The sequence below is a fragment of the Sebastes fasciatus genome, chromosome 3 (assembly GCF_043250625.1).
Source record: "Sebastes fasciatus isolate fSebFas1 chromosome 3, fSebFas1.pri, whole genome shotgun sequence".
In the NCBI taxonomy this organism is placed as follows: Eukaryota; Metazoa; Chordata; class Actinopteri; order Perciformes; family Sebastidae; genus Sebastes; species Sebastes fasciatus.
This window is the reverse complement of record NC_133797.1, coordinates 27024673-27048513: the sequence shown is the minus strand read 5'-3', so window position 1 is coordinate 27048513 and position 23841 is coordinate 27024673. Positions and strand designations below refer to the sequence as shown.

Sequence of the window (23841 nt, the reverse complement as noted above, 5' to 3'; positions counted from 1 at the left end):
GTACAATTGAATAAAAACGCAAAGATAGAGGAGGAAACAATGCTAACATGCAGAAAGGAGGTGTTGAGAGGTAAACGTGGAAGACAGTTGTTGGGTGCTGATTTGGAGGCAGATGTTTGCAGTTCACAGCATCTCTGGTTTCTCACAGTGAGCTGCTTGCTACAGAGGCAAAGAAACACACCACAGGGTTGGCAAAATGTGGCAGCAGTAAAGTATTTTAACATTGCTTATGATGCACTGGCATCTGTTCTTTAGTAAGATTTTGTTTTGTTTTGTCTCTTGCCTGTTTGCAGCAAAGATTCAAGGTGAGAAAGTGACACATTGCAAAGAATTATAGCTGCATTGAAATTTGTAATGAATGACAGAGTCAAAAATGACCTGGATGGGTAGCCGATCCTGTTACCTCAAGGTGCACAACACGGTGTGAGTTTGTCGGAGCCCAGCACAAGAAAATTTATGCAAATGAGGGGCGGCCATCGTGATGGTCCATCCTTCTTAAACACTACGCTGCGCTACCAGAATACACTGCATGGCTGCCTACATAGAAAATGAATGGGAAACGTGGAAAGGATGGAGCCTGTGGATATGTACCATTATTGATAGTTCATACCCCATGATGTTGTTTAATGCAGGTAAAGGGAATTTAGGGTAGAAAGTAGCAGCGAGCACGTCTCCAAATCTTGAACAGTATCGGCTGTAGTATCGGCTGTAGGAAGAACAGAAAAAACAAATCACCGGCACTCACAGATAAAGGGTCTTTCTTAGATTATTCTGGGCAAAGAAACAAATGTGTTTCGGCTATAAGCCATCATCAGTGTCAAAGGGAATTTAGGGCCAAATAGCAATTATTTAGTATTTACTTCACTGTTGTCTTCAGTCAGAAAAGTTTACTTAAGAGCCAAAAAATAAATCAGAAGATAAAAAACATCCATGAGCAACCACTCATCTGCCATTACAATATTTTCTTTCCGCAGTGAAACATCCCCTCGGCAGTCCTAACAAATTCCCGGAACCTTTCATGGAGAGTTTACAGAGGCCGAGTGAAACATCGAAAAAGGATCGAGGGCATCGGAAAACGGACCCATCACAACACAAAGGTAGAGCATTGTGTCTGCGTCATAGGAAACACTGATAAGAAAGAGAGGGGCAAGCCAGTGTAGATAACTTCTGTACGTCAGAGCATGTTGATCAACAATCCGTGTCTACTCTCTCTAGAGATGTCATATGCAAGATCTTCATCTCCTCCAGAGAATGGACCGAGGCCTCCTGTGGACCAAAAATTAAAAACATATCCACGCACCGAGAAGTCATCAAACCACTCAAGCAGAGGATCTCAGGAGCCACGTGGCCAGTCCTTCGGTACGCAGGGTGGTGGGCACAGCCGGAGGAACAACAGCTCCCCAAGTCGCTATGATCAGGACAGCTGCCAGGAGCAATGGGAAAAAGGTGGAGGTGAAGGAAGTCGCAATAAATCCAAGTCCACTTGGAGACCCATAAGGGAGGTGTTGAATGTGGACACTGTGCTGAACGAACTGGAGCAGCGCCGCCAGCAGCAGCACGACAGCCCGCGGCACAGTAAGCCTTCGTCCCAGGAAGGAGTGCACGCTGAACAGAGCCGAGACCGCGAGCGGGAATACGTACGAACCAGAGAAGACAGGAAGCAGAAGTGTTTAATGACGATTTATGAGGATGAGCAGCGGCACGAGACTGAGAGCCACAGCTCCGTAGAGTCAGAGAGCAGGGCCAACCAACAGAGGGGCAGCAGACTTAAGGGTGGCCCCAAGACACTGCTGCGTAGCGATACCTGGACCATCCAGAGGACGGAGTCTGGCTACGAGAGCAGCGATAGACTCAGCAGTGGCTCCACCAATCCTGACTCACCTGGCGTCGATGGCTTTGTTGTTAAAGACCAGAGATCAACACCAGAGGCACAGTTGCAAAGGTAAGAACATTGTTCAATGAACAGTTTTTATAAAAACAAATGGAGGTTTCACATTCAACAAGGTTAATAAATCGTGTAAAAAGTTATTACAGTCGAAAACAAGTTAGTAAATGGTAAATGGACTTGCATTTATATAGCGCCTTTTCTAGTCTTTCGACCACTCAAAGCGCTTTTACACTACACGTCAGCATTCACCCATTCACACACACATTCATACACTGATGGCAGAGGCTGCCATACAAGGTGTCAATCTGCACATCAGGATCTAATCTAAATACTCATTCACACACCGATGGCACAGCCAATTTGGGGTTAAGTATTTTGCTCAAGGATGGACGTCTGATTGGAGTAGCCGGGGATCTAACCGCCGACCATCCGATTGGTGGGCAACCCGCTCTACCTCTGAGCCACAGCCGACCCAATATTTCTTATTCTCGCAGCGCCAGTTCTGCTTTCCAAAAGTTGCCCACTAGGCGGCTCGCATTCCACGCCCGGCTCCAAGCCAGCGAGCCGGGCTTCTTACCCATTTAAAATATTAGAATAGGTTGAGAATGTTTCGGCCCCAAGACCTCTAATCATTCGCTTTACCAGATAAAACTGCGAGACTCTGAGCGCCAGCTATCCTGAGGGAAACTTCAGAGGGAACCAGCTACTAGATGGTTTGATTAGTCTGTTGCCCCTATACGCAGCTCCACCTCCCCGACTGTGCGTGCGAGACCCCAAAGTCTATAAAATGTCAGAAAATGGTGAAAAAAGTCGATCAGTGTTTCCAAAAGTCCAAGATGACGTCCTCAAATGTCTTGTTTTGGTCACAACTCAAAGATATTCGGTTTACTGTCGTAGAGGAGTAAAGAAACCAGAAAATATTCACATTTAAGAAGCTGGAATCAGAGAACTGACTTTTTATCTTAAAAAATTACTCAAACGGATTAATCGATTATCAAAATAGTTGCCGATTAATTTAATGGTTGAAAACTAATCGATTAATCGTTGCAGCTCTGAAACCTAGCTACTGTTCATTAGTTAGTACAAAACTCCCTCCGTGTTTCCCTGCTGAGCTTCAGTGGAGGGATAGTACCAAAAAGGGGAGGTTTGTACTAAGAACACTGTAACTTTGGATGATAGCCACTTGATTTGACTAATTTGGGCAACTGAAACCTCATATTAGCTTCAGGTAAACTTTATTATACATATGCAATACATATTCGCTCAGAACAAAGACCCCCATGTCCTCTATCACTTATGCAGAAAGTACATTAGGAAGGGATCTTTTAATGGCCAGTATGAACAGGAGGAATGATTAAAGGAAGCACAACCTGTTTCAGTGTACATTTTGGGCACCTGACTATTGTTTTAAGACAGACTTGAAAAAACTTTGAACCTATCCTTTAACAGCTTGTTTCCATGGAAATTACGTAGAAGCCCTTTATTCCGTGGAAGAAAATCTTGTTGGTTTATATTGGAAACAGTCCACGTTTAATTGTGGGTCTTAAATACCGCACCATAAATAACCTTTATCATTCAGTAATTAGTTACTGGCTCCACCACATGGAAATAATGAAAGTGTTTCATGTAATTAACATTGATCATAGACAGACCACCTGCTTATCAACCATTTCTCGGTACACTTCCTCCAGTACATTCTTCCACCAGTGTGTTATTCTGAGATTCATGACGGGTGATGACGCAGTACTGTGTACTGTGCATCATCACTCAGAAATACTTTGATTTCCTTGGAAGTGGGCTAAAACTGAACTGCAAAAGGTCACACCGTTTGTTCCCATGACATTACCTTTCAAATGAGATGTGCTATATATAATATCAGCGCATCAGGAAGAAGATGACACTTTGAAGTAAACCTTACATTTATCTACACAGATTGTTAAATCCTTCCCCAGTGAACATCACACTTTGCACAACTAGAGCTGTTGTTTTAGTTTAGTAGACAATAAACATCTACAGGAAGAGAGTTTTATGGAACACAGCATTTAAATTTCAACATCTTATTAAGAACGTGTTCCTGAAATGTCAACTGAACATCACTATGGGTATTATATGTATAAAAGTATGTGTGGTTTTCCTTTAAATGAAGGCTATAGTAATAATCATTAATGATAAATATCAGAGGTGTTATTGGTAATTAAGTTGGGATTTATACTGTAAGTGGTGTGTTAGTTGCAGCTGCATATATTTGGTAATGTGCTTCACTCATCTGCATTTATCTGGAGAAAATGCACTTAAGGTGACTGTAAGAGGAAATGGTTTTAGGGTTCTCAGCTTATTTATATAGATTTTTTCTCATGTCATATCGCCCCAAAATGCACATAGTGCACAATTAATTTAAGTCTTACTTACACCAAATACAAACTGAATCAGTATCGGGCCTTTTAAACAACAATAATAGAAATAAATCAAATAAATCTTCTTTTTTTTTAACATTACAATCCAGTTGGACCCGAGCAGACAGTGAATTTGTAATGCCTTCATTTCTTTTGTTGGTGTTTTTCCCATGGTGCTTTGCAATATTTGGTGCCACAAAAGACCATGAAAGTTTGTTTGTTTTTTTGTTTGTTACTGTGCCGACTGCTTTTTCAAAATACTAATTGACTAATCATGAAAACAGGATTGATTTAAAAACGTGTGTAGAATAATTTTAGTCTTTTCTTTTCAGTCAGCTGCACCAAAAAGGAGGCGATGCCAAATCAAGTGTAACGTCCTCACCTTCACATAATGGTAAGTTCCAAGGTTTTTGAGTCTTTACACTGTAATACGTTTAGTAGATATATGACACTGTGTGTATGGAAAAATGTTAAATTAATAATTAACCCTTGGAAACAAATTCAAATCAAGTCATCTTTAAGAAAAACATAATGGTCGTGTTTAAAAAAAACAAAACAGAGAGGTGATAAAAGAAAAACGTATAAAGAATGAGACACCAATTAAAGTAACATGATGTGAATATCAAAACATGATTAAGAGCATAAAAGAACATATCAGGGTCAGTTATATCTCACAGCTATGGAAGAGTATTAGGGACAGGCATACGGGAAAAAATGAGAGGGGGAAGACGTTTTTTAGAATTTTGAGAATAAAGTCGAAATTTCAGTTTGTGCTGTAACGCTAGTAGTTTGATCTATTCTCAAAAGTTTGATGTTTATTCTCGAAATGGTACTTTGACTTTACGTTCAACATTTCAACTTTATTTTCAACATTTTAACTTTATTTAAAACATTTCAATTTTAATCTCAGCATGTGGACTTTATTCTATATATTTTTACTTTATTCTCAGCATTTTAATTTTATTCTCAACATAAAAAAAGAAAGAAAAATAAATCTTCCTCCACTAATTTATTTGTTCTTATACATGCCACTAATACTGAAAGTTCAACCTTATTCTCAACATTTCAATTTTATTTTCAAAATTTCAACTTTACTTTCAACATTTCAACTTTATTCTCAACATTTCAATTTTATTTTCAAAATGTGGACTTTATTCTCAACATTTCAACTTTAATCTCAGCATGTCGACTTTATTCTCAGTATTTCGGGTTTATTCTCAAAATGTTATTTTGACTTTATTCTCAACATTTTGACTTTATTCTCAACATTTCAAGTTTATTCTCAAAATGTGGACTTTATTCTATATATTTTTACTTTATTCTCAGCATTTCAATTTTATTCTCAACATTAAAAAAATGAAATCTTCCTCCTCTGATTTATTTGTTCTTATACGTACATGCCACTAATACTGAAAGTTCAACCTTATTTTCAACATTTCAACTTTAATCTCAGCATTTCGACTTTATTCTCAATATTTCTGGTTTATTCTCAAAATGTTTTTTTTAATTTTACTCTCATCATTTCGACATTATTCTCAACATTTCAAGTTTATTCTCAGCATGTGGACTTTATTCTCAATATTGTTACTTTATTCTCAACATTTCAATTTTATTCTCAACATTAAAAAAAAAGAAAAAAAAGAAATCTTCCTCTGATTTATTTTTTCTTATACATGCCACTAATACTGAAAGTTCAACCTTATTCTCGACATTTCGACTTTATTTTCGAAATGTAAAGTAAATAAAAATCTTCCTCCTCTCATTATTTTCCTTATGCCTGTCCCTGATACTCTTCTGCACACATCTAATCTGCAATACTTCCAGAAAAAGATATACAGGAAAAAATAACAATTTAGTCTTAGTAGAAAAGAAGTATTTGTGCTCACCTTATAATTATGATTTAATGTCAAAGAGTAAGAAAGGTTATTACTTTCTTACTTTCTCTATATTTCTGTTAGTGTAACAGATGAAGTGTGAGCTGATAATGTGAGAGTAATTGAAGATGGCCCGGCTTCTTTCACCTCTTCACCCAGTCGGCCCCGCACAGGCATTAATCTGATGATAATCCCACAAAGCTCATTCAGATAGCACAGCTGGACGTGGCTGCTGGCATTGTCATAAATATCTTTCTGTTTCCTGCTGTACTTTGAGTGTGCTGCTGCTGCACTTGATACTTTATCGAGGCATCCAGAGCCAGTGTTTCCAACAGACAGCTAAAGCTTTTATCCTTGCATGGGCCTCTCCAGGGCAACAGCAAAGAAAAAAAATGACACATCTATTTTTAAAGGGAAGGAATTCAGCACCACGCTGCCTCTCACTGCGCTGGTGCATGAAGTGAGTGCAGACTGGCTCATCCAGCTGTGAGAAAGTCTGATTTACACTCTACTGCTGCCACCTGGTGTCCTGAGAGGACATCAGTCTCTGCTTGGTCTCTACTTTCGATTCATTTTGCTTCATTGTAAGCATTATTAGGAAAGAAGATTAGTAGTAAGTCAAAAAAATCTCTGAATTCTGTGAAAAGTAAATCTGAATTATGTGATTAAAGTCTAAAATCGGTGATTTAGCAGCTCAGGATTCTGAATTCAATCTCTAAATTCTGAGAAAACAAGTCATTAATCTCACTCGTTGCATTCAAATTTATTTTTTCACAAGGCTCTTATCGTCTTCCTGTTTTATTTATGTCTTCTCATTTGTTTTATTCTTGAGATTTTTATCTTCTGACATAGTTTAGAAGATTTCTATGTTCTAATTTTGTTGTGATAAATTCAACTGTAAAGAGTAGGGAAGGTCAGAAGATAAAAATACATTACATTTTGCACTAATTACAGTATATAAGGCAAGGCAATTTCATTTATACAACACATTTCAGCAACAAGGCAATTCAAAGCGCTTTACATAAAACATCAAAAGCATGTGACATGTGATACAATTATAATAAAAATCCAAGACAATAGAAAATAAAAACAAGCAAAAAGGCAGGTATAAAATACAAGAACAACAGGTACAGTGCAGTGTAAGAAGTGATTTAATAAAAAACAGCAGCAAACAGAAAAGTCTTCAGTAAAACAGTTACTTGTCCAAAGCAGGACTGCTATACAGCTTTGTATTTTTTATATTTTCTTTTTTCTTTTTCTGTCACTATGTTTTCACCTTTTGTTTTTATATTTTATAGGTAAACATCAACCCAAACCTCAGGGAAAGAACCATGACCAAGTTTCACATTCACATCTAAAGTGCAGTCCAAGTTCGAGGTAGTGCCCTCTATTATAAACTATATATAACTTGTTCTAATATGTGTGTATAAGGACTCATAAATTGGATTTCAATTAAATGATAATTCCCATCATTCTCTCTTGTAGACGGAAATCAAAGTACAGTTCTAGTACCTCCAGAAAGGCAGCATCCTCAGAGAGGGAGCCCGCCGGTTCAGATAACCGGCAGAGTGAGCAGCAGGATCTGATCAACTGTAGAGGGCACGCTGGAGAAAGTACAGCCCTGAGGCACATTACAAAAACCAGCAGCTCAGAATGGAACAGCTCCGACGATCTCGCTCTCTCTGAGCCCGAGGACAGAGAAAACACTGTCGCCTCTGAACCTCCTCACATAACCCTGCCATACCACCCTCCCAGCAATGTGACTGCAGAACCTCTCCAACTGAACAATCAGCGCCAGCTCGGCACGACAGGGTCGCCCCACCTGCGACCGACCCAACGGGTCCCTCCTCACCCGGGAGAAACGAGCCCCGCTGTGTTTCGCCCGAGGATGCTTCAAGAACCATTTCCATCGAATCCTCGTCTTTCGTCCACGTCCTACGTCAGTCCTCACAGGAGGCCTGACATCTCGGGCCTCAGAACCTTCTCAGATGCAAGCTCCAAGTCGGGCTCTGACCCGGAGAGGAGCACCCCGTCGTCGTGTGAAAGCGAGGAAAGACTGACTGGGTGCAGAGTGGAACAGGCAGCGCCAGCTCAAGAGGTTTCTCTGACAACGTACTTCACCGTGGATAACTGTATGACGGAAACATACCGTCTCAAGTACCACAACCAGAGACCTCTTGTCCTCTCAGCCACGGTGCCGCGTACAGTGGTTGTGACCGAGCGCAGAGATACCAGCCACACACTCCCCACTGACACATACTCACAAGATGTGCCAAAAGCCAGACCTGAAACAAGTAAGCCTCTCTAATATGCAAACCTGAATGTAGGGATCACAATTCTGACAACATACTGTATATTAGGGGTGTAAGAAAATATCAATACCCTCGTTATTTATCGCGATATTGGCTGCATCCGAAATCGCATACTGTGCTATGCACTACATACCCAATATGTGCAATATCGCTCAACATACTTTTGTGTGAATAAACAGTAGTATGTGTCTTTTCAGACGCACTGAGCAGTAATGTACCACGTCACTTCCTGAGAGCCTCCATGCCGGTTAGAGACGTGTAACCATGGTAACCCCTGCCAACCTCATGTGACCAAAACAATGATTTGTGAGAGTCTGGGTTAATTTAAAAGATATATTACGCCTAGTTAGGTGTAATCTTATACTTGCAGTTAAATTGAGGTGTTATTGATGTTACAGAGCTGTCTGTCAACGTCTATTCGATCTAACGTTGTCATCACTACAGCATTGCATTGTGGGATATTTATGCCGTCGTAGTGTCCAGCGTTGCATACTGTAATATTTCACCAGAATTGGTTATTGGTTTCACACTAAGGTTTCGGATGCAACCATTATGTGTTCTGATACTGTATCCATTTTTAATTAATAGTTTACATGCAAAGATTCAAAGCAGATCCCCTCTGTTCTGATTGCATAAAAAAAAGTAAACTTTTTTTTACCCAGATTTTATGCACATGGCGGTGTGTTCTTTATACTATGACCCTGTTCAGACCTGGCATTAACATGTGTCCTGAGTGATCGGATCAAAAGTGGACAGCTTTAAGTACGTCTGTTTACACCTGGCATTAGAATGCATCTCCACATGCGTCTCCAGTGACCACTTGTGATCTCATTTCCCGCTCTATATGCAAATAAACACGTAGTAAACACATGGCTAATACAGCAGACGTTGTGATGTAATATTACATGAATGTCCGTAGTAATATCCTACATATTCGTGAATTTGTATATTTTATTAACATCTAAATATAAGGTTATAGTACCGGCGGCCCCCGGGGACTTCAGTGCTGTCGGCACCGCTGCCTTTGCCAGGCAACAGCAGGGTACAGAGCTTCAGAGAGCTGGGGATGAGAGAGGGCGAGCTCCGTGCGAAGCACCGGAACAAAAACACAGACACATCATCGACAGTATGATAATAATGCACTATGTGTGTCTAGCCTGATAGTCTGTAGATATGTAGCCTAAGATATATTTTAATAAAATACAGTTGTACCGACAGAATACAGTAGACCACAGAAGCTGTTTCCATGCTGCGAGGCAGACAAGTCTACCTGTCTATTCACATTGAGGAGCACAGAGAGACCCGCGGATCCCAGCGGGACGTCAGTTGAGTAGGTGGTCCTTAATGTGGCCCAGGACACATTCACCTACACACTGCTAAAATTAAGTGGCCATATGTGGCTCAGACCTCCTCTGAATGTGGTCTGAGAGATTGGATCTCAATGCGTCTTGAGTGCGTTCACACCTGTACTTAGAGCTGTCCACTTGTGATCCGATCACTCATGTTAATACCAGGTCTGAACGGGTCTATATGATAGTTTTCGTAAAATTAGATTTAAAAAACCCGCAATATCACCTTGCTTACAGTATGACAATATATTGCAATATATTGAATTGTAAACCCTATATCATGATACGTATCGTATCGCCAGATTCTTGCCAATACACAGCCCTATTGTACTGTATATACTGTGAGATTCTACATATATATTCAACCGTAGCAGCTGTAGCAGCTATTCCTTTAATATCTGGTTGTTTCAGGCCGTTGAGGACTATTGTATGGCAAAATCATGTTTTTGATGATTTCTGCATCAATGTAATGAAGTACCTTGATTTGATTCCTGGTTATTTTGAAAACAGTTTCTCAATTAATTTTCACCATATATATCAAAATCACAATATAAAATGACACATGTTATGGTAGAAGGTTTTATCTATATTGCCCACTCCTACCTGACAGTTATTGGACAAAAATTACCGTTTTTTTCTTTGTTGTGGTGTAAATGTGCACACAGGGTGAATCATCAAACATCATTTAAATAAGATTATTCTTTTTTTGTTTCTTTACAGGCCATAATAGCAATAAACCCACTGCAAAATGGAACCCAGTGACAGCCAAAGGACTGGATGAACGTGGTTTTTTATGAGTGTTATTGGTAAGGTTTGTTTACACGGATGGACGGTGGTCAGTAGAGTACTAACTGGATGCCAAAGAGTTTACAGAATGGAAATATGTCCTGAAGAGCGACATCTCCAAATTGAGCAGAATTTATTTATGCAAGCTTGTCACATAAGTAAAAGCTATTTCTAAATGCTGTTGCGTATCGTTTGACGGATTATCAACTATCACGTATACTGTACTGTCTTCCATTGTCCCGCAGTATTGCTGCAAGGTTTAGTTTGAACCAAAATCTGGACTGTTTTCAGTTTGCACAAATGGGTTCTTTAGTCTTTGTTCTTCTTTTTAGTCGCCTTATGTCAAGTTTAAAACGTTTATTTTTTTATTTTGTGCAGCTGCAGAAGTGCTGCAGAATTAAAGATATACCAATATATTTAAAGCAAGGAATGAGAGATTATGATGAGCCACATTTGTATAGTAATTATACAAAGATGAGAGAAGGAAGTGTGGTGACAAATCGCAGCATGTTGGCGTAAAAAGATATGTTAAAGGTACTTTATGAGAATATGATGTCATTCTACACAACAGAATAAAAGCAGCAGGTTTAAGGTAGTTCAAAGGATCAATATCTGGGCAGCTTACTGACTTTATGCACATTGAGGGCTTCAGGTCACCAGGGGACAGATATTGCAACATATATTGAGTTACTGATTTGTTTAAGCTGTTATCATTTATCAGTTATTTTACAACATGTATGTGTTAATGAATGACTGAGGGCTGCCACGTACCAGTCAACTTCTTTGGTTGTTAAAAATCTGTCGACAAAGATTCTTCTGCCATCATTCGTTAATATGTATAGATCTTTCTCAAGAAAGTGATTTTGCATGACTGTGTTCAGTTTCTGGCAGTCTACAAATCTGATAATATGTTGTTCTGTAGTCGGGGCAGCCCTCATGTTATTGGTCACGTTATACTATGTCACCTTCTGTATTCTACCTTCGATTGTGCTGGTTCTTGTAATCCTTTTTTGTAATTCACAGTGATGTCAAATTGTATTTTTTCAGTCTTCCTTTTAAAGTAGACGGTTTTAAACAGGTCTGTATTTGCAGGTATTTTCATAATGATGCCAATATAATTAATATGCCTATCTGATATCGAACATACGAGGCAACAAATATTCTCGTTCGTAAGACTAATGTTCTGAAACCTGCATGTGGCCTTTACAAAGTCTTACTAGCTGTGTGTGCAGCATAAGCATGAGCATGATAGTACTCGATTGTGAGTCCAACAAACATAAATAAATTCTATTGGATTTTACTTAATTGTAATAAATTAATTAAATTTGTAACTACCAGTTTGATTTGGAAACTTTTTTTAACACTTGAATGTTGTTCCCTTCTCTTGCTCATGCAGTGACACATACTTTTTGTTATGTAAATATAAACATATGATGCAAACAATACGCTGGAAAACAACTGACTGTCCAAGACATACTATGCATTCACTAAAAATGACTTTAAAAGCAGATTTTGGCATTTTTTAAAGCTTTGTATTCTGTGCATTCGACATTCCCGAGAACACATAAAAATCAGTGTTGAAATATTGATATGAATTTTATTTTGTGCTCACTAGATTGCCAAATCTAAAAAAAAAACATCCTGCCATTTATTTACATTTTCTTTAATTTTGCATTTTTGTCTATAAACAATAACTTTTGTCCGGGTATTTCTCAACTAGTCAAACCGCGCTGATTTAGTCACTAAATCTGCTGTGTTTCTGTGTGTTGTGTTTGTGCAGTCTGACACAAAAGGATTTTATCTGTGTGTGTGTGTGTGTGTAACCACGGTAACACTTAATAATAACCCCATTAATAAATGGGAAATTGATAGTTAATTAAAATGTAGTTAAGAGTTATTTTACTTTTAATAAACCATGGAATTATAATTAATAATGTTTACTAAATATTATTAATCATATAATTTGTTATTTTAACAGTTTATTGTTATACACATTATAACATTCTATATACTATATGAAGTATTTGTTAATGATTACCAAATTATTTGTAAACCTTTAAGAAATTGTTTGATATTTGTAACACTTTGTTAATGGTTAATAACTGGTTTGTAAACATGTATAAACATTATTTAGATGGCTATTTTAAAGTTGTAACTGATGATTATAATATATTGTTAAATGGTTAATAAATACTTTGTAAAGCATCTATAAACATTATTTAGATAGATAATGAATAATTTATCAATGCTTAATAATTGGCTTCTGGTCCATCTATCTATGTCATGTTTGTAGATGTTTTACAAATTTTACGAATTTCTTAAAAGTTAAAAATCATTTGGTAATTACAAATAAATACTTAATATGGTAGCCTATATACAATTGTATAATGTGTGCAACAATAAACTGTTAATAGATAGTTTATTAATGTAATATGAGTGTCATTGTTATCGTCTCCTATCAGCTATGATACAATATAGAATTTATAAACTAATTATTTCATATTACACAAACTAATGATAAAATAACAGAAAATATTTATATTAATATTGATTAACGGAGTTTAATAAACTATCAATTTACCACTCATGAATGAGGTTTATTATAAAGTGTTACCGTAACAACACCGTATCTTGTAATTTGAGCATCTACTTGCATTTGTCATGGTTTATTTATTGACACTGTTTAAATTCAAGAAAAAGGAAGCATTCAGTGTAACTGAGCTATTAAGAATTTCTTTAATCATTCAAAGAACATAATATCAGGATGCCTTTACGCAAGATTGTGCTGTAGTAATTATAAATCACTCATTTACTATTATTATAAGATATCCAATATATTCACTGGTTAAAGAAATCACTAAACTATTGGAATAGATGAAGCTCCGTTGGATTTTATTAACCAGATTGATCTTAAAGTGGTCTCACTTGCAAAGTGTTGTTGTTGTTGTTTTTTGTTTCTTATGTGACTAATGGTTATATCATTTATTTACAGTATTTTTCCTTGTTATTGACTTGTTTTCTTCATTTGTAAAAAAAAAAAAAATAGGAATTGTTTTCACACAAGTTGTATTTTACATTTTGGATTTTGTGTCTTCAGTTGTATCCAGAGTGCCTTGACATTTTTCAGTGGGACGTGTTGTTTGTGAGTGAAACCACAGTTGGGGAATGAAATCGATGAATGAAAGTGGATGGAAGATGTCATGCAAAACTTTTTAAATATGCAATGCTAATAGTGACATATCTGATGACACCCTTTGAGTGCACCATTGTAGTGTATGTGTGTGTGTGTGGGGGTGGTGAAGCCCTTTCAAACTTGGAAGCTACAAGAGCTGCAGCTCACTCTGCATCCATTGACATGTTCAAATGTCAGCAACAGCAAAAGGGAAAATCTGTGCTTGTAAGTGGCAAGTACATCCCACCTTCTCAGTTTTGAAAGAGCCTTAATGTATAATAACTAGGGCTGTTAAGCGATTAAAATATTTAATTGCGATTAATCGCACCTTTTTTTATCTGTTCAAAAGGTACCTTAAAGGGAGATTTGTCAAGTATTTAATACTATTATCAACATTAGAGTGAAAATCTGCTTGCTTTATGCAAATGTATGTTTATATTTATTATTGGAAATCAATTAACAACACAAAACAATGACAGATATTGTCCAGAAACCCTCGCAGGTACTGCATTTAGCATAAAAAATATGCTCAAATCATAACATGGCAAACTCAAGTCTGGTGTGTCAGTGTGCTGACTTGACTATGACTTGCCCAAAACTGTAAAGGGGAGACTCGTGGGTACCCAGAGAACCCATTTTCATTCACATATCTTGAGGTCAGAGGTCAAGGGACCTCTTTGAAAATGGCCATGACAGTTTTTCCTCACCAATTTAAATAAAATTAAATTTAGCGTGAGTTTGGAGCGTTATTTAACCTTCCTCAAGGCAAGCTAGTATGACATGGTTGGTACCAATGGATTCTTTAGGTTTTGTAGTTTCATATGATGCCAGTATCTTCACTCATAGCTTTAAAATTGAGCCCCCTACAACCTTCGAAAGTTTTTTTGCGTTAAAAAAGAAATTAGTTGCGTTAATAAGAATTTGCATTATTATTATGTTAACTTTGACAGCCCTAATAATAACTGAAAGATTCACTTATTAAATGTGCACGCATGTGTGTCTGTTTGTGTGCCTGGAAAAAGAAGCTGATAATTGGTTTTCCTCATGCAGCCATGATCCATTGTCTTCAGTCAGGGCCTGTTTCACAATAGATCTTTTCGTCCTGTGTCACATAACGTCCCACTTGGCATTGCATCAATCCATATCTTTTATCTTGTGCTGAATATGCGGGGACAGAACCTAATTAGACTGTATTGCATCAACACTCAAGAACAAAGGAGAACTTTCCCCATGATGTCACTGGTTTTATCTGATAAGTTACTGGCTGATGTGGCCTGATGTGTTGGAACTGTATGCCTCACTGAATCCTCTTGTCATACCTCTGTGTGTGGTTGGGATTTGGCCTGACATTACTGTTGAATTGAGTTGTTGGTGCTTCAGTGAATGCTTCATGACTTGTGTAAGTACAGATCAATTTAAAGAAACATGTCAAATCTGTCTACACTTTATATTTTTGTAGATAATATATATTTATTTTTATTCATTGTTGAATAAAGTTTAAATTATTGTATCACTCTCAAATGAGTCACTTCACTGTGTATGTTTTTAACCCTTGAACAGGCCCCTACTTGAAAATGACATGCCCAAAAATGAAAAGAGCGTATCTCTGCAACTACAAGGTCTATTTGAATAATCTTGGTATCATAATGAAGGTAACACTTGTGCAGAGGTGCAAGCATCATTATATATGTTACTGGGTCAGATTAAATGAAGATGAAATAGCTAGCTACCTGTCTCCAAAAATTGGTGGTTCTTGATTTAATTTACCTTTATTATTGTTTTTATTACCCAATGGTTAAACCTACAGTGTGTATCTGTGTCTACCCCTTCTAGCAGTGAGAGTAATTACAAAAACACTGATGAAATGTGCTTATGCGCGCTGACCGACTGGTCTCACATAGCCAGCAGCTCCTCACAGCTCACAAAACATCGGCACACATTTCCAAATTTATTTGGTTAAACCAGGGGTCAGCAACCTTTACTATCAAAAAAGCCATTTTAGGCAAAAAGTAAATAAATAAATCTGTCTGGAGCCGCAAAATATTTGAGCATTGTGATGAAGGTAACGCAGTTTGTAGTCTAAGTATATAGTATATAAGGCCAATGCAGTGAGGGCCCAAGTGCAAATGTATTATGGAGTATTAGGGCCACATGCAGGGAAAATATTATGAGATTTCCAGAATAAAGTCAGAATGTTATGACTGTTTATAGTCATAATATTACGAGAAAAAAAGTCATAACTTTATGAGAAAAAAAGTCGTAATACAGAGAGCAGAGGTTAATAAATATATAAGGTTACCACAGCTGGCCCATTTCCCACTTCCTCTCCACTCCCCCCACCAAAACACTCAAATAAACCATGTGTCACATGCCCAGCATCCCAAAGCTGCGAGAAAATGCTTACACCAAATATCGGATTTGATGATTCTTATATTTCATCAGCGCTCTGGGTTTCGGTTTCATTTACTGCGGTCATCAAAGAGCTAAAGAGGGTTGGGCAGGGCTTGCATAAAGTTTCAAGAGAGAGAAACAAGTCAAGCTTCTTTTTCATTATAGCAGTGATTCTCAAAGTGGGGTTCGGGGACCTCCAAGGGTTCGTGGCACTCTGTCAGGGGGAAGTATTAGCTATAAATTATAAAATTGTGCTGTATCATTAAAAAAAATTGGGATGCAACGATGCCGATACCCGGATCCAGATCTCTGATATGATTGTGACACATCACGTCAATCTGTCATGAATCACTTCACTCAGGGCACAACAAACCGTTCCTGCTGATGCTTAGCTTGGCTTATTAGCCAGCTAACTACAAGCTGGTGAGCATGGAGAAATATTTGAGTCAGTCCATATGGTCAAGTGACGCTAAGCCCAAATTAGCTAATGCCGGGTACACACTAGAAGCAGATTTTTGGCCCAATCCCACCTCCCGACAATCGTCAGCAAAACCTAGATTTTTTGATGCTTCTAAAGATTATCTTTCCAGATGTTCCTGTGGTGTGAGGTATGTTAAGAGTACATCCCCAATCAGCTCAGAATTCTATCCTGGCCGCATCGATCTCAAATCGTACGATCGGATCTTCTGTTGTGTGTGGGGAACCCCGAGGACAGATGATGACACAGTCACGTGGGAAAGAACAATAGCTAATTGAGAACCAAGCAGACTGAAGAAGGAGGGACAACCACCGGCGTTACGGCGGCCGCGGTTAATTCATGAGCTAATGCAAAATATAAGAGAAAAAAAGTATAAAGTAGTAAGATGGACTTCAGAAATGGAGTACCAAGTTGTTCATTTGTGGCAACAACACAAGTGTTTATTTAACGTGTCTCTCCATGACTTCATCCATCCATCCTTTGTGAATATTCAGTACAAAGTAGAGCAAAAACTAACATCACTGTTTACACACTTTACAAGTCACGTTTGATCACAAGAGATTTTGTGTGATTTCCGTTTTTTTCTTATGGTTCATGAATGGAATCTGTTAGTGTGTGGTGTTTTGGCTGTTTCGGCCAAATCGTTGCTCTCCACACACTATAGGAACAAAACTGTTAAATTTAACATAACATGTCGTGATGTGTAACGTCTCTCACATTTTCAACATCTGTTAAGATTTGAAAAATCTTTTAGTGACTGAGGGCCAGCTTTTAATTGAGAAAATGTGACGACAGTTACATCGAGTGACAGCGACGGGAGACCAGAATGCGTCTTCAGGTGCTGGCGAACGAAGCCATGAAGCCGGCCAAGCTAAAGCGACATCTGATTGCAAAGCACCTGGAACATCAGGGCACAACAACGTGGTATTAACATGATTAAAACTGAGATGTGTTTCTGTTTATCACTATCAAACCGGTCTGAAGTATTTAGGTTGAAAGGTTTTATAATACAAATAGTTCCAATGACATAAGAGTAGAAATGGTAGTAAGCGTTATGCTTAATCGGTCTTATGATTATGACGGGGTCCTTGGAAAGTTTTCTCCTATTCAAGGGGTCCCTGGCCCCAAAAAGGTTTGAGAACCTCTGCATTATAGGATGGAAAAGGAGCGGAGAGGTCGGAGAGGTAGGAGAGGTAGAAGAACTCGGCTGGCAAATCCCCCTAACAAGCACAGACACAAGTGCTGACCCCTCATCTGTGTCATCTTTGTTTGTGTGTGTCCGAGAAGAAGCTTTGTGAACAACACACTGCAGCATGTACTGCATATATGAGCTCCTGGACAAACACACACACCTAGTCTGCAGGCTCCACAGAGGTGAGCCCATAAGGGAAGATGGGGAGTGCACAGTCATCAGTAATTGTCATAGCTCAACAAGCGATGGGTCATGCCCTGCTTCTGTAAGCAGTATTGTGCACCAGAGAGGGAGAATCCCCATATAGCAATGCTTACTGTATGAAAAAACACTCATGTGGGGAAGATACACATTGATCACTCAATCAATGCATTTTCTTACAAAAATTAACAATTTGGTGGTTGCAGCTTATTCAATGTGCTTTTATCTATTTAATATAGATACACATGGATACGTCTTTTGTTAAGATTGTAAAGCCCCCTGAGGCAAATTTGTGATTTGTGACTTTGGGCTGTACAAATAACATTGACTTGACTTGAATATCGCTGTTAATTGATACCATGGGATAGCCTACCTTTCTTATGTGTTGGTCAGACAAACAAACAATAGTAATATAATATAATAATAGGGCTGTCAAAGTTAACGTGATAACACGTTAACGCAAATTAATTTTAACGCCACTAATTTCTTTAACGCAATCGATCGAGGTTGTAGCAGGCTGAAGATACTGGCATCATATGAAACTAGAAAACCTAAGGAATCCATTACCAACCATGTCGTACTAGCTCGTTGCGAAGGAGGCTAAATAACGCTCCGAACTAAATTTTTGCCAGGGAAAACTGACATGGCCATTTTCAAAGGGGTCCCTTGACCGCTGACATCAAGATATGTGAATGAAAATGGGTTCTATGGGTACCCACGAGTCTCCCCTTTACAGACATGCCCACTTTATGATAATCACATGCAGTGATTAATGCAATCGATTAAATATTTTAATCGATTTACATTACTAAAAAATAATAATAATAAATTTGGACGCTGTCATTTATGCAATCTTTGAGATGTGCAACTCAATAGGCTTTTTACATTTAACCATCTAAACTCCTATAAATCAATGCATGGCAAAGATAATCCATAAATTAACTGATAATTAAATCACTCCCTGAAAGGTTTGGCTGTCAAATAGCTGAAGATCTCGCAGCCTATAAAGCTCTCAGTGATCTCTCTAATGTCTGATTACAGTCACGAAGACAAATTAACCCTGATCCAAGTTTTCCAACCATTATCCCAAGAGATAATGATGATTTGTGCACCATCTATATAGACTAATGGGTGTTTTGCATGCATGAGTTTATATAGTGTCTATACTGCAATGCTGCTTCTCTGGCTATGTATTAATATAATATAGGATCAATGTTATATTTCTATACATTTACTGTTTGGTGTCCCTCGAGGCCTACATATATTTATATATATATATATATATAAATATATATATATATATCAAGATATAATGACACCATATGATCCAAGTTTTCCAACCATTATCCCAAGAGAGATAATGATGATTTGTGCACATCTTTATAGACTAATGGCGTTTTGCATGCATGAGTTTATGTAGTGTCTATACTTCTGTCTATAATATCCTATAGGATCAATGTTATATTTCTATACATTTATTGTGATATAGTGTCTGCAATGCTACTTCTCTGGTTTTCCAACCATTATCCTAGGAGATAATGATGATTTGTGCACATCTATATAGACTAATGGGTGTTTTGCATGCATGAATTTATATAGTGTCTATACTGCAATGCTACTTCTCTGGCTATATATTAATATATCCTATAGGATCAATATTATATTTCTATACATTTATTGTTTGGTGTCCTTCGAGGCCTATATATATATATATATATATATATATATATATATATATCACAAGATATAATGACACTATATAATGATGTTCTTTTTCTAACTTCGTTCGGTGTTTCACTATGGGAATCGCCTCGGCGTGACCAACTAAGGAAGCTCCAATGACACAACGTCTGTCATTGACAGACAGGTCGACCTGTGTTAGGGCTACGCCCCCTCATATTAACACAGTCGACCGCCCCTTACAAATCATTCTCGCTTTTCTTCCCGTGAAGAAACTATAGCTCCCTCAGCTCATCTAAGCTAGCTTGGTTTTTCTGCTTAACAGTTCACAGACGACCCGTCAAGGAAAACGTCGCTGAACGCAGTTCCCGGCTTTAGTTTGGTTTTGCTGAGTAAGTACTTCGTGAGAAGTGTACTTTGTGGTGTTACACAGGATAATTAACCGAGCAGTGTCCGCATTAAGGCGAGCTGTTTTGTCCGGCTAACCTGTATTTGTTTATCGGCGTAGCCGGTGACTGTGTAACATTATACCGTACGGCTAGCGCGTTAAGGCGAGCCTACTAGGTTCAGTTAGCATTAGCTTGTTAGCCGAACCGAGTACCCGGAGTTCAGCTAACGTGTCACGGCGAGCAGACTCTAACGGTGCGCTGTTAGCTCGGGCTACACCCCGTTTGCTAACGCTACTAACCGACAGGCTAACGCGTTGCGGCGCGCCTGATACGGCTGAATATTTATACTTTTCGCTCCTTTTCCAGTCGCCATGTCTTCGGCTGCTCCCCCCACCAAAGGGTCTGAGCCGAAGGTTAAAGAGGCTGCATCCCGCCTGTGCCCTGCGTCATGCGGGGCTTCCATCTCGGGCAAGGACCCTCATCCTATGTGCATAGCTTGCATGGGCGCTAAACACGCTCAAGCATCGCTGGCTAACCCCCAGTTATGTACCCACTGTGCGTCAATGCCAGAAAAGACCCTGGAAAGGAGGCTGAGAGTGGCAGTGGCCAGTAGTCAGGACCCGTGCCTGTCTGGAGCCATCTCAAAAGCCACAACCAGCACCCATCAGCCGCGAGCCTCAACCGGCTGGGCGGACTCGATGGACGCTGTTTGCCCGGACATGCCTCCACTTTTCGAGGAGCTCCTCGAGGTGGAGCCGGGCTGTGAGGACGCAGAGGGCGATGCCAGCTCTGACCTCCTCGGCACGGACGACATGGAGGATGAGGAGGATGACTCCACATTTCCTCTTCAACAGTCCAGACCCCCCAGCGTATCTGATGCTGTTCCCACAGTGGACAGCAACTTATACGAGGTCTGCAAACGGGCCGCGTCCAAATTGGGGATTCAATGGCCCGCAGCCCAGGACGCCACAGGGGCGGAGAGAGATCTATATGATGGTAAGAGGCTCCCACCAGCCCAACCACCATCTAAACAACTCCTGCCAGCAGTGCCTGCCTGCATGAAAGAAATGAGCAGGTACTGGTCCAGCCCATTTAAGAGTAAGCTTCCCACCAAAGGCTACTCAAAGCTTGAGATCCACGGAATGGGGGAACTGGGGCTGGCCGAACCCCCAGCGGTGGAGCCTTCAGTGGCTTATCACCTCCACCCAAACCGTCGCTCTCTCTCAGTTTCCTCCAACATCTCTCTACCTAGTAAAATGGAGCGCCTCACGGCGTCTGTTTTCCAGAGGATGTATAAGTACGCAGCGCAATCAGTGTGCTCTCTTAATGCAATGACACTGCTATCTGCGTACCAAGCGGAAATCCTGGAGGAGATGGGTGGACAGCTGGACTCAGGTTCACCTAACCCTGCTCTCTGGGATGAGATTTGTGTGGTGAACGACCTCATCCTGCGCTCCTCACGGGGCGCAGTGCAGGGCTGCGGTCATGTAATGGGACTTGCAGTCTCAGGTGAGAGGGCCCTGTGGCTGAATCTCTCAGGCCTGAGTGATGCTCAGAAGGCAGAGGTTATGGATGCGGCATACGACCCCACCAAAGGTCTTTTCGGTCCAGCTCTGGAGAAAATGAGAGAGACCAGCACCCTCAGAAAACAAGAGGGCGAAGCTTTTGACCTCTGCCTACCCCGACGACCCATCTCTCGCCCCCCTCAGGTACCAAGGGCTGGCTTTGCTGCTGCAGCCTCAGCAGTGAGGGAGAGACAGGGGTCGGACCGCAGACCACAGAAACAGGCAGCTGGTCAACAGACTAGCCAGCAGCCCCAGTCAGAAAAAGCTAAGCCATGGGGCAAACGCTCTTTCGCTGCAGTTGCAGCTAGAAACCGCCCATCCCACCCCGGGGACGGGAAGAAGGGGCGTGCGACCTAACACCCCTTGCTTCTCCCTCCCCCCCTCCCTCAAAGAAAAGAAAGGGAATGGAGGTGGAGCAGAGCCCCCAAGCTCAGGCTTCAGAGGCCCTGGTGTGTTCCAGTTTTCCAGAGGTCCTCCCTCAGTTCCTCTCCCCTCATGTTCAAGGGGAAGAGAACAGGGGGCAGGTAACACAGTGTCACCAAGCACTTGTACCCAGTTCAACACTGAAAGAAATAAAGTGTGCATTTTCACAGCCAGGCCAAGGGCCGAGGGTGAAATGCTCCCCTCAAAACAAAATAAAAACAAAACAAGGTCATGGCCTCATAATCCCAGCAGATGGAGCTCACGCTCCTCTGAGGGGAGGCCGCTCCCTCCAGGTGATGGAGGTGACGTCACCGCAGGGCGTGCACAGCCCACTCGCTGCGCGGACAGACCAGTGGCGCGCATGCGCAGTTCACCCATGGGTTTTGTCCACTGTTACCCAGGGTTACAGGCTACAGTTCGCTATGAAACCACCCAGATTCAACGGTGTGTTAGTTTCAGTAGCCAAGGGGGATTCAGCACTAGTCCTAGAGGACGAGATAGCATCCCTGCTAAACAAACAGGCGATCAGAGCCGTCCCGAGCGAGGAAGCGCAGCGGGGTTTTTACTCCCGTTACTTCCTCATTCCCAAGAAGGGCGGCTCAGCCTTACGGCCCATTTTAGACCTCCGTGTGTTAAACAGACACCTACGAAAGTACACTTTCAGGATGTTAACACACAAAGTGCTCTGTCGATCTATTCGTCCAGGAGATTGGTTTGTAACAATCGATCTCTCGGACGCGTATTTTCACATCGCCATTTATCCCGCACACAGGAAGTTTCTCAGGTTTGCGTATCAAGGCAGAGCCTACGAATACCAAGCCATCCCGTTCGGGCTGTCATTAGCACCGAGGGTGTTCACAAAGTGTGTGGAGGCAGCTCGGTCTCCGTTACGGAACAGCGGCATCAGGATATTCTCGTACATAGACGACTACTTGATGTGCTCCCACTCACGGGAGCAGGCAGTCAGGGATTCCGCTGCGGTGATAAATCACCTCGGGGATCTTGGGTTCAATATAAACTGGGCAAAGAGTCGAGTAGAACCCGCACAATGTACAGAATACTTGGGTCTCAACATAAACTCGCTCTCCTATCGAGTCACGCTGTCGGAGGGGAGAGTAGCGTCCCTCACTCAGTGTCTCTCCCGTTTCCGGGTAGGGACAGCCGTGACGTTCAGACTCTGTCTGCGCCTACTCGGCCTCATGGCGTCAGTGATTTCTGTCGTACATTTGGGACTCCTATGGATGAGGGATTTTCAGCGCTGGGTCGCGGCGTTGCGCCTGTGCTCGCGCCGTCACCTCAGCCGCAGAGTGAAAATAACGCCAGCTTGTGTGCTGGCGCTCCGCCCGTGGGAGGACCGGACGGCTCTCGCGTCAGGTGTCCCGCTAGGGGCGGTGTCATCCAGGGTAACCATGACAACGGACGCGTCCCTGTCAGGTTGGGGAGCGACCATGTTGGGCAGAACAGTGAATGGCACCTGGGACCAGAGGCTGGCTCAGGCTCACATAAATCTCTTGGAGCTTTGGGGCAGTGTTTTTTGCACTAAAGCATTTTCTGCAATTTCTCCAAGGTCGCCACGTCCTGGTGAAAACAGACAACACCACGGTGGTAGCATACATCAACCGCCAGGGCGGGACTCGCTCACTGCCGTTACACAGGTTAGCTCGGAAGATAATCATGTGGAGCAGCTCGAGGCTAATGTCCCTCCGAGCGACTCATGTGCCGGCCGTTTTGAACAGGGGCGCAGATCT

General features: G+C 40.7%; 1 protein-coding gene across 4 annotated transcripts in view; it reads left to right on the top strand.

Moving 5' to 3' along the window:
• usp53b (ubiquitin specific peptidase 53b) overlaps positions 1 to 14543 on the top strand; it is a 30431-nt gene extending 15888 nt beyond the window's left edge. For 3 of the 4 annotated variants that reach the window (XM_074629947.1, XM_074629948.1, XM_074629946.1), the window contains 6 exons: positions 975 to 1097; positions 1216 to 1942; positions 4614 to 4675; positions 7454 to 7532; positions 7641 to 8449; positions 10537 to 14543. In XM_074629947.1, the coding sequence (XP_074486048.1) occupies positions 975 to 1097; positions 1216 to 1942; positions 4614 to 4675; positions 7454 to 7532; positions 7641 to 8449; positions 10537 to 10613 (1877 nt within the window). In that variant the 3' untranslated portion in view covers positions 10614 to 14543. The remainder of the gene's footprint in view (positions 1 to 974; positions 1098 to 1215; positions 1943 to 4613; positions 4676 to 7453; positions 7533 to 7640; positions 8450 to 10536) is intronic. The other variant, XM_074629949.1, reaches the window with a different exon arrangement.
• The last annotated feature ends 9298 nt before the right edge of the window (positions 14544 to 23841 follow it).